The sequence below is a fragment of the Rutilus rutilus genome (genome assembly GCF_951802725.1).
Source record: "Rutilus rutilus genome assembly, chromosome: 8".
Taxonomy (NCBI): Eukaryota; Metazoa; Chordata; class Actinopteri; order Cypriniformes; family Leuciscidae; genus Rutilus; species Rutilus rutilus.
In genome coordinates, this window is record NC_140222.1 from 11,019,184 (window position 1) to 11,036,328 (window position 17,145).

The following is a 17,145-nucleotide window of genomic DNA, read 5'->3' on the forward strand; positions in this document are numbered from 1 at the left end:
ATCGGTTTGTGTGAGAAAACGAACAGTATTTATCGTTGTTATCTCTTGAAAACAGCACACGTCCAAATGGTCTGACGGCGCGGGCGGGTATAGATATATACATAGATGTCGCCTTGGCTACGGTTTTGTTCCAATGAACTGCAGTTGCCAAGGCGACGTCTAGTGTATATATGTATACCCGCCCGCGCCGTCAGACCATTTGGACGTGTGCTGTTTTCAAGAGATAACAACGATAAATACTGTTCGTTTTCTCACACAAACCGCTCGTTTCGTGTCTTAGGCCATCAATGTGTACTTACGATGGGGAATTGTTTAATTTGGACGATGGGGAATTGTTTTAATTTGGACTCTGTGCACGCTCTTTGAGACAGTGACCACAGACCTGCATTATATGACTGACAGACAAGAACGGTTTGACCTAAAAATATCAAAATTGAAACTACTGCGGAAACAAAGACACCTACATCTTGGATGCCCTTGAGGTAAGCTAAAACATACCAAAAATTAATTTCAAAGTGAACTATCCCTTTAAGACCCAAAGACCAGATTTTTGAAAGGAGTCAGACACAGAATTATAAAAAATTGAAGAAAAGTTTTACTAAAGATAGTTTGCAGTTTCATCAGCAGAAGTCAGCTTCAAGACTCACACAGGAGTTCGTAGGCCGCCCCGCTTACAGTTACAAAGATCACAGTTATACCCTACATCACACACACACACACACACACACACACACACACTCACACTCACACACTCACACTCACACTCACACTCACACACTCACACACACACTCTCACACACAGCAGTTATACCATTTCCAAGGTCTAAGCTACGTCATTGCTTCAGGTTTAATGATTCTCATTGGCTAAGAAATAGATAAACATAGTAATTTTCCCCACATATACAGATCGACTGAAACATATCTCCATAGATTATGCGGCTGACACTCGGACCCTGAAGTCAGGCACGACGTTTCATAACAAAATAAAATCTCCAGAGAAGTAAATTAACTTATGTGATATTTAAAAGGAAAGATATTGATTAATGTCTTGATTATAATCACTCATTACATATACTGTACATTGAAGCAGCAGTGGATTTCAATCAACCCCCTACAGTACATTTGTTTTAGCTGATTTTATTCCATGGGAATAATGTTGCAGAAGCTGTTGCGATCCTCTCAGATCATGTGTCTTTCTCCGTCTAAGAAAGCAACAAATCACAGATGGTAAAAAAAGAAATGAGCGGTGCTGTTTACAGCTACAGAAAATCAGCATATCTGTCACCAATCAGTGAATCAGATCCTGTTTGAAATGTTTATTTCCCTATCGGGATGAGTTTTTCAGTGCATGTGAAATAAACACAGATCTATACATACACTACAGTAGTGCAGTACTTTACCTCATATGTGGATTTTCTACAGAACCTCTGGTCTTCTTCTCTCCCCTTCTGCTTTGACAAATAAACACACACACACACATAAACATCAATTTTGCAACATTAACATTTCCTCTCAATACAGTATCTGTAGGTGATACTTGCCGTTTCTAGAGCTCCTGAGGCGATAGTAAATCACACCAGCAACAGCAGCTGCACACACCAGCAGAACAGCAACAACTATTCCTGCAACATCACCAGCAGACAGACCTGATCCTGGAACATCTACAGACAAATAGAGACGTTAGTGTGAGTGAGTCTGACTGTGTTTATACCATTATCCCTGGAAATATTCTCTCTAAGGACACATTTACAGATGCCCCATTCAAAGCTTCTAGTCCAGATTGAAAACGTAACAGTGCATTGATTAAACACTGATTTTCTACTGTACTGTTTATTTTAAGGCTTTTTTCCCCTCCAATTAATTTGAATGATGTATACCTTCTTCTTTTAATATTCTTTTATCTTCTTTAATATTTTATTTTTAGCCATGAATCTTTTTGATTACTATTTAATTACTGTTTATGTAAAAACTTTGAATTATCTTTTGAAATGGTGGAAATATACTTGCCTTGCCTATAATATTTATTATAAATTGGGACAAAGGATGAATATAAATTACAGAAAAGGATGAAACATACTCTTGTCGGTCTCTGGCTCTGTGATGTCCTTTTGGGAATCTGCATCACCAAGACCAGCAGCTGGAAAACACAAGATACAAGAGATTAAAAATAAAGAAATACAAAACAACACAGACTAGAAAGAAAATAAATTATGGATAATTATGGCAGTTCACTTCATTTGCAGCTGCATAAAAATCTGCAAAAAAAAAAAGAATAGAAATACAGAATAGAAAATAGACCAGAATAGAAATACAGTTTTTAACTATAGATGTTGCAATTAAACGAACAGCATGGCAATGAAAGTTGATTCTTATTTTTTGATATTGTTTAATGTCTGTTTAATGTTGTATACTGAGACAGAAATCAGCTTATACAGTAAAACCAGTCATGTATATGAACAATAACATACAGGGAAAGAGAGTAAACAGATCTGACAGTCCTTTTATACAGTATTCAATCTGTTAAATACTTCAGAGTAAATTACATTAAATGACTCACCATTGACAGTCATGCTGTATATTTTTATGGAGTCACCCATGTTGCTGTTTTTATTGATGATTTTTGTGCTGTCACACTTGCTGTTTCGGTTCAAGCTTGTGCTGGTTCCTGAACTTTCACTGCTGATAATCTCTGCTTCATAACGTCCAGCATGTTTAGATCTGATGCTTGTGATGGTCAGAGATCCCGTGTCATAGTCCACCTTCAGTCTGTCTCTGAATCTCCCGTCTTCTCCATCATATAAACAATTCTTCTTGGAATTGATTTGAGAAATGAGAATGTCATTGAAATACCACCGCATTATGTCATGTTGTTTTTTGTTAACACTGGTGTTTAGAGTGACTGATTCTCCCTCCGTCACTGAGATCACTTCATCTGTAGGACTTAACACACCTGAAGACACAAATGAACAGTTACTAGTGCGCATACATCTTTCACCTATTGTGGCTATACTTAATGTAGGCTATAAAAATATAAAAACAACAGAAGAATGTGCCTAAAGCCTGCCCAAACCTTCTTTTGGGAACAACCTCATTTATAAAAATGAAAGTGTTCTGTTAGGGTTGGGTTTGGATTAGTAACTATCTATATATAAAAACATTTAGAAATCTATGCAATATCCTTATATAGATAGTGTATGGTATAGCCAAGTGTGTGTGTGTGTGTGTGTGTGTTGTGTCTTGGTAGAGAAATATTTAGCCTACATCATCGGATATTTCAACCTTGGTGAATTGGTAAAAAAAATAAAAAATAATATATATCTGTAAAGTTTTACCAGTAGTGTCTTGTCTTAAAATGTTTTGCTGTTTTATGATAGATGACAGATTTATGTTGTTTATGCAGTAGCATATACTCATGCTATTATTTTGATGCAACAATGCATCAGACAACACAAAACTATAACAATGCAGTACATTTTAAAAGTGTATTATAGGTGCATTTGATCAGGCAAATGACATTCAACTGTTGAATTATACTGCATTCTCTAATGATAAGTAAGTTTAATAAGATTCAGGCTAAGCGATCACGTGTTTTGAAAGAAAATGGAGGGATGCAGTTCCTTTCAAAATACGTGATCGCCATTTCATCAGAGTCCAGGGGTGCGTTTCCCGAAAGCATCGTTAGCCAACTATGGTCGTAAGTTTTGTTGTTATCAGCATAGTTGAACGATTCGGTGTTTCCCGAAACCATCGTTCCAACGAACGTTCGCAAACAGCATTGCAAACTTGTGTGGTTGGAACCAGGGGCGCAACTACCCAGTGTCAGAGGGGTATGCTGCAACAATTGTGGCGCATTTAATTACAAAACTGTCATTTATTTATAAAATTGAACTATACTTAACAGTGATGACCCTCTAGGGGGGTTCGGCGGATTTTGTGATTTTTAATGTTGAATTCATCAATCTGGTGCACTTTGAGAGTTCTAAATTAAAAGCTCCAACCCATATTCAGTGTGCAAATTAAACAAAGAAAAATTCAAACCTTTTTTAGTAACAGTGTCTGTCTACTACACTACTACATATTAACAGTTATAATATTAATCCCATGATAGTTATAGCCATATATTGTAAAACAAATGCACTGAAAAATAAAGGAAACTTTCATAAATAGTTATGGTACTAATTTCTATACTTCACATTAAGGATGTGATTTGGCCAGCCCAGTGTCAATCAAGAAAAGAACCAATGGGCCACTGATCTACGTGTTTAATGAACAATGTAAAAAAAAAAACTAACGGTGACATTTTTTTTTTTTTTTACCAATGCATTACAACGACACTAACCCAGCACCGCCAATTAAGCAAAACAAAACAAAACAAAAAACAAAACAAAACAAAACAAAACAAAACAAAACAAAAACAAAAACAAAACAAAACAAAACAAAACAAAACAAAAACAAAACAAAAACAAAACAAAACAAAGGGCCCGCCGTTGTAGCCTACGAGTTTTATGGGCCGTTAAGACAAAGACAAAAAAAAATAGCCTAGGCCTAGATAGCCCAAAAATCACGTCGGCCCACCGGGAATCTCCTAGCCTACATGCGTGGACGTCACACTTTCCTGTTGCCTTTGACCATCCACTTATTTAGCTGCTGGCGCATCAATTGACATGCCATCTCCTTTTCCCTCTATCTTTTTCTATTTTTAGTCCCGACAGATTTTTTGCTTTATCCATCTTTTTCAACTCGTACCTGCTCACTCAGCGCTCACGGCGCCCCCGCCTGCTCGCGATATTATTCCCCCTCTCTATGTCAAAATTCTATGATGGAATCTTATGAATATCCTACTCTAGCCTGTTAGTCCTCTAAAAAGTTATATAACATTGAGGAAATGCAGAAATTATTTAGAAACGCACAACAGCAGCTACATATAGATAAAAAAAAATTACCATCGCTTTGGCGCCCCTATCATAGACAGTATAAGAAGTGGACAGAGCCATCTCATTGGATCTCAATTGAGACAAGTGAAGCCCATTTTTAGCGATTTCTTAGCACTTCCTTTCCTGATGCGCAGACTCAAACCGAGCTTGACGACGTAGATGTGACGTGAGCAACCCGTCTGTCTTCTAGAAGCTGTGCCAAGAGAAATCTGAATCATTCCCTTCCGAATCTTGCAGAGACGGAGAGTGTGAGTAGGAGGTGTCCATGAGCTCGGAGCAGGAGCAACTTTTGCTAGGTATTCTGATTAATTATATTGTCATTTTGCCTCCTCGTCCCCCCGATTGCGCGCGAGCTTCTCCTCCTGTCCATACGGTAATCTCTCTACTGTGCGACAGAGAGTTGCGTGGGTATGACGCAATCGTTAGCCTACTTTTACAAAAACTGCTTCTACGGGGCCATAACATAAGCTACAAGGTAATGAAGCATTTTATACATTGTCGTGTTTCTTTAGAAATAAATAATGGACAAATGGAGTCTTCAAACGCCTCAGATGTAAAGTTATTTGCTGTCAAAGTGACGCCAAAATGAATGGGAGTCAATGGGATGCTAACAGCAGGTGAAGTTCTGCTACAAGATGGTGGCACGCGGCCGGCTTCAACTTCCAGTCGACTTCCTTCCCGCTTGGGTTTGAGTCTGAGTGTCAGGAAAGGAAGTGCTAAGAAATCGCTAAAAATGGGCTTCACTTGTCTCAAATGAGATCCAATGAGATGGCTTTGTCCACTTCTTATACTGTCTATGCATATAGCGCATACGCCACTGCTTCGAACGACAGCTCTCGAGCTGTGGTTAGAAGCATAGTTTCTAGTTTACATGAGATGTAGACTGAATAAATCCTTATCTTTAACAAAATAAGCAAGCTGACATTCAGTACAACCCGTATTATTTATTTAGAATACATACAAATGTAATTTACGTCTTTTAGTTTGTCAAGAGACTTAAAGCAACGTTTTTGAAGACTGCGCATGTGCGAACGTGCTCTGCTATGTAAGAACGAGCCAAATAGCCTATTGAGTCTGGTAACAAAGCAAAAAAACTGAGAAAAATTAGAAATGGTCTTCAGATGCCATATCTGTAACTTATATGACAAAATCTAGCGTTAATTCGATCTCAAACAGATTAATTAAAATAAGTTATTAGTCCACCACGTGCGAGACGTCATAAACCAACATGGTTGAACGATACTTTGCAACATACGGTTTCGGGAAACAGTTGTGACCATCGTGACTAGCTAGTTGATTTCTCCAACGATGCATCGTACTATGGTAGTGAAGCAGAGAGCTTTATAGTTGTACGGGAAACGCACCCCAGAACAGGGAATAGACCTACTAAATAATTACCATATAATAATTATCCACGATGTATAAAGTAGATGTATAGCGAAAACATTATATAAAGATATCATATTAAATTATTTAAAACAACGCTGAATAAAGCCGCTTTCCGACCAAGTAGTTCTAGGAACTTAGTTCTAGGAACTGTCCACTTCTAAACAGTTCTAAGAACTACTTTCCCCCAAACTCGGTTTTGCTGTTTGCGTTCGCACTGGCCAAGTGGCCATAGGAACTGGTAGGAGGGGTAAGGGAGTGACGCAAGCACGGTGACTTTTATTTTGACGGCGCAACGGACCTTTATTTTGGTGGCGCTGAGAACGCCAGAGCAAACAATGCTCGCATTCTCTGTGTTTATTAGTTAGCGATCTGTCTAACAGTTCTGTTTAATATCATATTAGATAGAACTGTTATACAAAGTATACAATATATGAAAAAAGGTTATAGCCTATGCCGTGTGGTTGATGTCCAGTGTTGCTAGCTGAGCAGAAATACATAATCATGTTTGCCTTGGTCCCCTCAAAGTTGCGTTGGATTTTCTCTTCAGCATAAAGGTTTAGAGACCCATCCATCACTGTTTTCCCTGTTTGTATAGTTAGTTTATGGAGTAAATATAGGCTATAATCTGTGTGTTTACATTCTAGCTGTTTTAAAAATGGCGGGTGCTGGTGTTCCGCGTGCGTTCGGTCAATCAGCGTATACTAACGTCACGGGTAGTTCCTATACATGAATATCAGTCAAGTGACCTCTTACGTCATCCGCTCTTTTTCCAGTTGACTGCCGCCATCTTGAGTACCTACCGAGTACTGTCTATGGTACTGACAAACCTATTATCTCAAGTCTTGTTAGAAAAAAAAAAAAAAACTATTCTTGAAACATTATTTGAATTCTTTAAAAAAAAATGATTGTATGGATTAGAATAGCTCCTGCAGCAGGTGCATTAGCAGCATAAAGCTACATGACATATTTAATTGATTAATATTACACTTTTACTTTTAACTCACTTTAAAACACCATCGAGTGTTTGTACCATATTCCGGTCGCGGTTTAAAATGGTTTCAAGTCAAAAAAATATTTTGAAATATGTTATATTTAACATTTTATATGAAGCTATGACCTCCCAACTTACAAGGGACGTCCCCCGGACTTTTCGAACGTCCCCATAGGTCCGCATTTGGTCCGCTTTGTAACGTTCGCTGACGGACATTCCGATGACGTCCGCATTTGGTCCGCTTTGTAACGTTCGCTGACGGACATTCCGATGACGTCCGCATTTGGTCCGCTTTGTAACGTTCGCTGACCCACATTCCGATGGCGTCCGCATTTGGTCCGCTTTGTAACGTTCGCTGACGGACATTCTGATGACGTCCGCAATTGGTCCGCTTTGTAACGTTCGGTGACGGACGTTCTGAGGACATTTGTCCGGGCCAGTGTGCGAACGTCCCTATTTCGTCCCTCACCTGCCATTTCCATGACAACACTTGCAAAATCCAGTCGTATGCGTTTTCTTTTATCATCAGACCTGACACCTTGCAACTCAGACAAAAGAATAATTAAACAAAAATATAAATGCAAATAAACTAAAGATAATTTAATTTAATTTTAAAATTAAGTTTGTTAAAAATTTTAGTTTTTTAATGTTATGTTAAGATAATAAACTTAGTAACTTCTATCACTAATTAAAGATGTAATAAAATCACGAGACTGTTATAACTTAAACATCAAAATATGATAATTTCAAATATCATATTTGAATATGTGACCCTGGACCACAAAACCAGTCTTATGGGTATTTTATATATATATACACATCATGTGAAAGCTGAATACATAATCTTTCCATTAGAGATGCACCGATTACAATTTTCTAGGCCGATTCCGATTTCCGATTTTTCACTGAGTTTGACCTGCCGATACCGATTTTAGCCGATTCCGATTAAATTTTTTTCTAACCACTTTACAGCACACACAAATATTTATTTTCCATCTTTTCTTTAACCCTTTCACGCGTAAGTTTAAAATATTCTAACTGACACCCCCACCCCCCGAGTGAGTTTTTTCGCGAACGTTCCCTTTAATGTTTCCATGGCGACGCGTCACGCGATACACCGCAGCCACAATAAAACTGTATGACAGATGTGTCGCTTTTATTTCACTTTTCCTTTTTTATTCAAAATATTCACAAACTTGCTTACCATGTCATCAACTAGCCTATCTGATATTCCGATTCTCAAATACGTGTAAGTGAGTGGTCGTTTAAAAACCTTTAATCTTGATATATGAGATGGGCGCCGCAATGTTGTCCTGTCAGTCGGATTTACAGCACGTGAATTCATCAGTTTCTCCGAAATAAATGCAAGAAAGTGGCCGGTGAACTGAGAAGAATAGAGTAAACTTTATAGTTACTTCCCCTATGTTTGTCTGATATGAATAACACACATGTCGGCAAATTATATTTGAATAGATTGTTATTGCTGCTTCCACAGACATCAGTGTGTGTTTTACAAACTCCAAATGTATTGTTTTAATCGTGCTTATGTGTATTTAAATATCTGAAACCTAAAATAAACATTATGAGGTTGAAAACACTGCTTAGTTGTGCCATAACAGCGCTGAACGCGTCCGACTCTGGCTCAGCGCCAGCCAACGCGTGAAAGCACAGTTTGAATCTGGCAGTTATGCGACGTCACTGAACATCTAAATGTGGCACCGCACCGTACTCTCATGGGCACAGACATACAAATCTCATATATGAGACCGTACCGCTCAAAAGGTTAATCATGCGGCGCCCGAGTGCATTTGACCGGCATAAAATCGGCATATGTCAGACTGACCGGCCGGTCGCCGGTCATGGCCGATCACGTGAAAATCGGCCAATTCCGGTCACCAGCCGATCAATCGGTGCATCTCTACTTTCCATTGATGTATGGTTTGTTAGGATAGGATAACATTTGGCCGAGATACAACTATTTGAAAATCTGGAATGGGTACAGAAAAATCGAAATATTGAGAAAATCGCCTTTAAATTTGTCCATTTCTATTGGCGATAGTGCTGCATCCATTCACACAAATGAATGTTTTATATATTTAAGGTGGGAAATGTACAAAATATCTTCATGGAACATGATCTTTACTTAATATCCTAATGATTTTTGGTATAGAAGAAAAATCTATAATTTTGACCCATACAATGTTTTGTTGGCTATTGCCACAAATATACCCGTGCAACATAAGACTGGTTTTGTGATCCAGGGTCACATATAAGCTACAATTTATAGGCTATTCATGCATGAAGAAAATAAAGTTGAATGCAGGAGCTCTAAAAGAATGCATCGACTTCAAATGATGAATGCAGCCAAGGAAAACGTGAAGAATGGAAAAGCACATTGCTGGGAAAAAAGTGGAGAATAACACAGGTAAGACAAATAAAATTATCCTAACTGTCCTATCCTATCCTATCCTAAATAGAGAGCCTAAGTCCCTCCCCTTCCGGTCGACCACCATGGGACCTTATGGTGCGTTCAAGTCCTCCTGGGAAGTTCGTACGTACGAGGTGGGAAGTCGTGCTTATAACGGCATGTGCGTTCAAGTCACTTTCGTCGGAGCAAAATGGCGGAGTACTTTCTCTTAATTAATTATACAAAAATACAGTAAGATTCTTAAACTCTTGTTCTAGAAAATGAAAAACAAAGAAATGTGCATCAGGTTTACTTTGTATTTTTATGTTTTTTAATAATTTATGAAGCCACTGCCAGCTCATCGTTACATGTTGCATTGTTATATTATAATACTATCATATTCTGTGTTGGCTATTAGCTAACTGCGCTGTAAATAGAAAAGCCTGACAATATCACAGCTAAATACCTTTACGTATTGTGTATTCCGCCATGTTAATCACTGACACGCCCCCAACTCGTACAGATCGGGGCTTAAAGAAAATCCCGAGCTCCCCACTGGTATTTACGACATTGTGGTGGCGTTCATGTGCGTTCAACTCGTAAATACGATCTATACGAGATGACTTGAACGCACCATTAGTTCGGAAAAATATTGTATGGTAGTCAATGGCGAGAGACAACAAATATTTTGATCTCGTTTGAATTGTGCCCTGATTTACACATATGATGTTTGTCAATTTAAAAGATACATTTTAAAGTCAAGAAAGTCGCAGCTTGATGTAAAACTGCTGAGGTATAAGACTGTGAAAATACGTAATACAAACACAGAAGGCGCACATGCGACGTCATACCTTTTCTCTCAATGAATGAAGCTAACTTTACTGAAGCTAACGTCTGTCATTTTTTCTATAGTCTTACATTATAATCGTAACGTTACGCTGTCATGCCTGAGTGTTTTGAACCAGAATACACACATACGAGCAACGGATCTTGTGACGTACATAGTGCGAGACGAGAGATGTAGTTCATTGAGCGATTTTCACATAAAACTAAACGTTACTCTTCTGTTTTATGACAAACTGCGACTTTCTTGACTTTCATAATTACCTTTTAAATTGACAAACATCATATGTTTAGTTCAGGGCACAGTTCAGACGGAATAAAAAGATAAGTTAGCAGTCAGCAGCCATATCACCCTGTAGCCCAAGACTGGTTGCCCACTGAAGCTAAGCAGGGTTGAGCCTGGTTAGTACCTGGATGGGAGACCTGGATGAGAAAACCAGGTTGCTGCTGGAAGAGGTGTTAGTGAGGCCAGCAGGGGGCGCTCACCCTGTGGTCTGTGTGGGTCCTAACGCCCCAGTATAGTGACGGGGACACTATACTGCCAAAAGAGCACCGTCCTTCGGATGAGACGTTAAACCGAGGTCCTGACTCTCTGTGGTCATTAAAAATCCCAGGATGTCCTTCGAAAAAGAGTAGGGGTGTAACCCCGGCATCCTGGCCAGATTTGCCCCTTGGCCTCTGTCCATCATGGCCTCCTAATCATCCCCATATACTGATTGACTTTATCACTGTCTCCTCTCCACCAATAAGCTGGTGTGTGGTGGGCGTTCTGGCGCAATATGGCTGCCGTCGCATCATCCAGGTGGATGCTGCACATCGGTGGTGGTTGAGGAGATTCCCCCCTTCTATGTAAAGCGCTTTGATGTCTCAGATAAAGCGCTATATAAATGTAACGAATTATTATTATAAGTTATCTCTCGCCATTGACTTCCATACATATTTTTTCCGAACTAAGGTCCCATGAGCCGGAAGCGGAGGGGCGGGACTTAGGCTCTCTATTATCCAACTGTTGGTCAGGCGAAGGTGACTGGTTTTATTCAAAAGAAGTTATTTTAGGAAAAATATTATTCTAATTATTGCACTTAAGACTGATAGCACATGCAGCTCAAATAACAACAAAAAAAAGTGTAATATAACTTAGCTACACCGGGGAGAAACAAGCAAGTGACGATCAAGTGCACCTAAGCGAGTGACGTCATTCCTTATGGTACGCACTACGCAGCATGTATCCATGGCAACGCTCAGCTGAGCTGCGTAGTGAGTGACAGTTAACGGCCCTCCTCAGACGCAGCCTTGTGTTTTCTCTTTCGTCTGTCTAAAATGTATTTTAAAATTTATAAATTGGTTATTAGTTACCGTAACCACTGTCCATCTTTAAATTATATGAAAATGTTACCTTTTAAAACGTTTTCTTAAGTTGTCTGACTGCTGCTAACCGTTAATGTATGCTAACACTACGAAGCTAACGTTATGATGAGATGAGAGACGACGTTATATTTCACATATATGGATATATTATATAGACATATACAATCATAATACTACTGAATGTGTTCATTTTGTTGTTTTAGGTATGCCAAGGGGAAGAATAGCCGAACTAACCCCACAGCTGATCGACGGATAAACACACACAGCTGCCAGCGCGTTTGAAGACACACACACACTGAAAGAGCACAACACCTTTGTTCAAATAAAATACATTTACTTTGTTCCTTACAACGTGTGTGTTTTCTTTGGTTAGCCAGAAGTAAAATAAAATAAAATGATATTCAGGGGACTAAACGCGAATGTCCCCTAAACGTCCCGAATGACCGCTGGTGGTCCCGTGAACGTCCTCTTGAACGTTCGGAGGACGTCTTCGCGAACGTCCGCGGGACATCAAGCGGGCTCCACATGGGGACGTTCGGGGGGACGTTCGCACAGGCCATTTAGGGGACGTTCTGCGGACCTTTTTTTGTTAGCTGGGCTATCCTTACCTAGCATGCATAGGCCTCTGTAAACATTCATATGAAAATACCCCAATCGCACGAAAATCACACACAAATCACATATACTTCAAACTGTGCATTTATTAGCTTCTTGTTTCAGGTGAAGAGATGTTACTTTAGCTTTGTTATCACGGATGTCAGAATGAAGTCATGCAGAACAGAAGCGTGATTTTTTTTTTTCCAAACCACTTCAGCGGAAATCCCGCCCTGCAGCTGATTCTAAAGTTTTCATTGGTCATGTCAATCACTGTACTGATTGCCTACACCAAACACTGATTACCATTAGACTAATAGCCCTGGCGGATACTGTATTGCATGTATTTGAACACAAATAAACCGAGAAGACTTGAATGAATGCTTTTTGAGTGATGATTTCTATTCAAAATAACGAACGTTACAGATTTATGTTATGTTACATTTATGTTACCGTGTTGTGAAAGCATAGCTAGCTAGTTCCTTTGCAACTGACATATCAATCTTGCCAAATCAGGTACTCAAAATGGCGGCAGACAAGTTTTAGAAGAGTGTGACGTCAGTGAGGAGACGTTGGTGACATCATCTGATATTCATGTATAGACAAATCCGACGAGCGTTCTGTGTAGGCTGCCATCTTGTGGCGACGCCATTACTGAGCTGTTACTAGTATGTAAACAAACCTCCGTGATAACGCAAACGCACCCTCGATGACAGCTACAGCCAGGCAGTATGACTTGTTGGGTTGATGATGTTAGACAGTGGCCTCCAGTCACAGATGAAGGTACAAACGATCTTACAGATTATTTATGAAAATAGCTTGAATAACTATGCTAGCTAGGCAAGCTAACGAGGAAACTATTAAAAGATCTGTCCATTTGGCAACAATAAATAAATGAATGATATCAAATAAACGAATTCATGTTTTTCATTTGTGACCATTATTTATCTCATTTTCACATTTCAAAAGGAAAGGGTAAGGTACTGCTAGCGTTGTTGGTTCTCAGAGTGAGAGTCAAAGTCAAGCAAATACAGTAATGTTACTACTGCCCCAACGCGCCCCTTCGGTTGTTTTAAAGGGACACTTCACCCATTTGCATTAAGCTTTGCATTGTTAGAAACCCAGTCATACTATTGAATGGTCGTGCAACACTCTCTCATTTTCCCTTGAGACGGGAGAAATCTGTTATTTACCTCTTACACTTCCTCCTACAATGACGCAAAAATCGTCATTTTGCGTCATTGTAGGAGGAAGTGTAAGAGGGGGGGATTTCTGTTAAGACTACAGACACTAGTTTCTCATCTTTCCCAGGGGCGGGACCCGCTCACGCTACAGACCTATTACAGATCAGTGGGTGGGACTTTACTCTCTGAAACTGAAAGCAATATCCTCCATCTTGTTTGAAGCTAAGCTAACAGGCGCTGTGGAGACAGATGTAAAGTTATGACAATAGCGGAGGAGAGTGCTCAATATGATATAGAGGAAGAGGATTTCGGAAGTCTGATGCTTGAATCAGGTGTTTGTGGCTACCTTTACAAGCCGCATTATAGCGAAGAGCAGCCGAGGCAGAAGACCTGCCTGCCGCGGACGAGGAGCCTGGACTGGCTCGAGTTAGGGCGGACTGGTGGCGCCGGTGGTCTCACTATGCACTACGAACCGCTACGAACACAGAGATAGAGTCCGTCTGCGGCAAAGAATTTCAACGATGACAATTTCTCCTGGACGAAATCTCTGAATCAGACGAGGACACGGACGTTTGTGTTGAGAGCTATCCTAGTTTCGCACCGCATATGTTCTGACTGAACATCCAGGTACCATGCAATAATTCACCTTTTCGAAAGAAATACAAACGAGGAGTAATGCACTATATGAGTTCGCCAACTAACTAGACATTTTGTGTGAATGTGAAATGAATTTCAAGCTCTGGTAGTAGCTAGCCTTGTAGACGGAAGAGTGATTTCTCTTATAGGCAGATATGCGCTTTCTGGATTAGTGGGAGTGGCTTGCGGAGCTGTGCAATGTGGTGCATTGTGGGAGTTGTTGTCTTTCATTCAAATGCGTTCTGAAGTTATTTTTTGTCTTTTCTCGGTCACGAAGGCACCAAATTCAAAAATTATTTTACATTTCGACTACATATATGACCCACTTTAAATAAAAAACAATGTTCAAATGGGTGAAATGACCCTTTAAAGGTATTCAAGAGTATTTTCTCCTTCGCCTGGCATCCGATGATCAACAAAATGCCAACTAGAGGTCACTGATAGAGGGTCAAAAAAATTATCTGAGCTCCGTAACGTTATGGGTTGGTCAAATAATGCACACTGTACCAGATGATAAATACATAGTTCTTAAAGGACCTGTCCGATTTTCACAGACCATTAACAACACATATACTGTTCAAATAACTCTGCAGAGGAAGAATAGTAAAGTTGTAGATGTAACGTTAGTGACTGACAGTCATAAATCGCGGGCTGTTTATTCCAGTGGACGCAACCAAACCAATAGGAGGCAATGGCGCAACGCTACCCAGCAACAGCTCAGTAATGGCGCCCGCTTACTTCCGGTAGTTTCGCCGGATTCGTCTATAGTGCTGGTTTAGACCCTACTCTGAAGTAGGACCTAAATTAGTTCCTACAAATGGAGTTCCTAGAACTAAAATCGTTCCTAGTTCCTGCGGTGCGAACACGCCGTCATCCGGGTACTTTAGCCAATAGTTCTAGGAACTGTGAAAAGGTTCCTCCGGTCGGAAAGCGGCTTAAGATAAAGAGATTTGAATGCAAGACTTCACGAGTCTGAGTTGATCAGCGAGTTGAAACTGCGGGTTGGAACTACAGAATAAAATAAATGTCTTACCATCAACGAGAATAGCAAGCAGAATGATCATTTTATAGCCTTCCATCTTGATCACTGACTGTGTTGGAACTTGGAGTCTGAAACTCTTTCTTCCTCTTCCTGTTTCTCCGCCTTCTGTGCTTGACTGCTTGTCGTCACTTCCCTAGTTCAGGGTTGCCAACTTTTCAGTTTAGCTCGGAGTGAGACTTCTCCGACGGGGGGGTTGGGGGGGTTGGGGGGGGGGGCAGGGGTGTTAACAATATCAATTCAAATGAATGTTTCATTATGTTTAATTGTAGTGTGATATAATGATCAATAATAACACATTTTTAGCATCTAAGCACATCTAGGTACTTTTTTACACCTGGGGTGGGCGATATGGCAATAATATCACAATTTTTGTTTTTGTTTTTCAGAAAAAATCACGATTTTATCATGATTCTTTTTCATGTTGGTTTTACTATTTTGCATGTGACTGAGCATTACAGCCAAACTAATGTCCCTATTTTAAAAACAAAGCCTTATAACAAAATATAGGTAACAAAATATAAAATAAAAAAGAATGGCAGACATTTAGGTCAAAGTGGCGAAGATAAAATCTTTGTCACTATTTTCTTTGTTATTAAAAATTAAGAACAGAGATACATATTACACATACACAACTTAATATACAAATGAAATAAACAGTGCTTTATTTTTTCAGCTATAGGTGTATTTAACAGTAGAATTGAAGAAAGTAATTAAATGGACAAATATGAAAATAAAACACAACAGACTTAAAGTTCTCAGTCAAGAGCAGTGAATGATTTCCTCTGTGTGTTTTGTTGTTTTATTAACATTAACGGCATAGTTCTCCCCCCAAAAAGTCATAATTTACTCTCTTAAGTTGTTTTAAACCTGAATAAGTTTCTTTCTTCTGTTGAAAATAAACGTTATTTGAAAGAATGCCAGTAACCAAACAGTTGATGTACCCCTGTGACTTCCATAGTATATTTTTTTCCTACTATGTATGTCAATGGGGACCAGCAACTGTTTGGTTTTGGGTGAACTATCTCTTTAAGAACAAGCGGCAGGATGTTTATTATTAGGGCTACTGTCTCTTTAAGAACTGCACGCGACGCGTCTAATATACACGCATATATGACAAGCAGATTTTAATTAATTTTCTCTGTTTGCTTTCACTTTAGACATAACCAACTTTGTTTATGTAAACATTGTCTGTATTTGACAGTATTAGCGCAATATAAGACTCAAAAGATAACTTTTAGTCCAGTAACAGGCTTTTAGTGCATGTGCGCGTCGAGTGTACGCGCTCAGTAAAGCGCATATTTGAACAGCGCATCAGCAGCGAATGACATGTTTAACCGGCGAGGCTTTAAAGCACATGCAATGCAAATAATGAACTTTTGTGAACTGCAGTGTCCCGTTCCTCTGCGTTAACATTTGATGTGAATATACGTCGTGCTGCAGTGTAGCCGATAGATGAAGGCGCCGCAACTGATAAAATGCGCAGTTGTAAGACTTTCCCTCTCTGCCGTGCGTGCGCGCGCTATCGGTTGGTTTGGACGACAGTCTCTGTCTCGCATGCGTGCTCGCTCTAGGTTCTGGGAGATTTTTAACTAATTTGCGCCATAACTAGTGGTCCATCCAGTAGTTAAGAGCCTGAATTGTTTACAGTAATTCTGAAATTTAGTGCACATGAGTGAGCACAGAAGAATGTCTATTTTTGCGTGAGATTTCTTTGTTGAGCGTGAGAGCGTGAGATTGAGGCTGAATGCGTGACTGTC

General features: G+C 39.5%; 1 protein-coding gene across 1 annotated transcript; it reads right to left on the reverse strand.

Annotated features, from left to right (window-relative positions):
- Positions 1 to 382: 382 nt before the first annotated feature.
- On the reverse strand, positions 383 to 15,534 carry LOC311294958 (uncharacterized protein). The gene is made up of 6 exons (XM_084416084.1): positions 15,380 to 15,534; positions 2,558 to 2,950; positions 2,078 to 2,137; positions 1,542 to 1,661; positions 1,401 to 1,448; positions 383 to 1,202 (listed from the first exon to the last, which is right to left on the reverse strand). Exons 1-5 carry the CDS (start codon positions 15,423 to 15,425, stop codon positions 1,417 to 1,419), a joined length of 651 nt encoding a protein of 216 aa, XP_084272210.1. The 5' UTR covers positions 15,426 to 15,534; the 3' UTR covers positions 383 to 1,202; positions 1,401 to 1,416.
- Between the last annotated feature and the right edge of the window lie 1,611 nt (positions 15,535 to 17,145).

What these genes read in the sequence shown, in the direction of transcription:
- LOC311294958 (XM_084416084.1), bottom strand. Translation starts at nt 15,425, where the DNA reads ATGGAAGGCTATAAAATGATCATTCTGCTTGCTATTCTCGTTGATG. An exon ending in AGAGCCAGAGACCGACAAGA is followed by an intron (nt 1,662 to 2,077) that starts GTATGTTTCATC and finishes ATTTGTCTGTAG; the next exon opens with ATGTTCCAGGATCAGGTCTG. An exon ending in CCTCAGGAGCTCTAGAAACG is followed by an intron (nt 1,449 to 1,541) that starts GCAAGTATCACC and finishes TTGTCAAAGCAG; the next exon opens with AAGGGGAGAGAAGAAGACCA.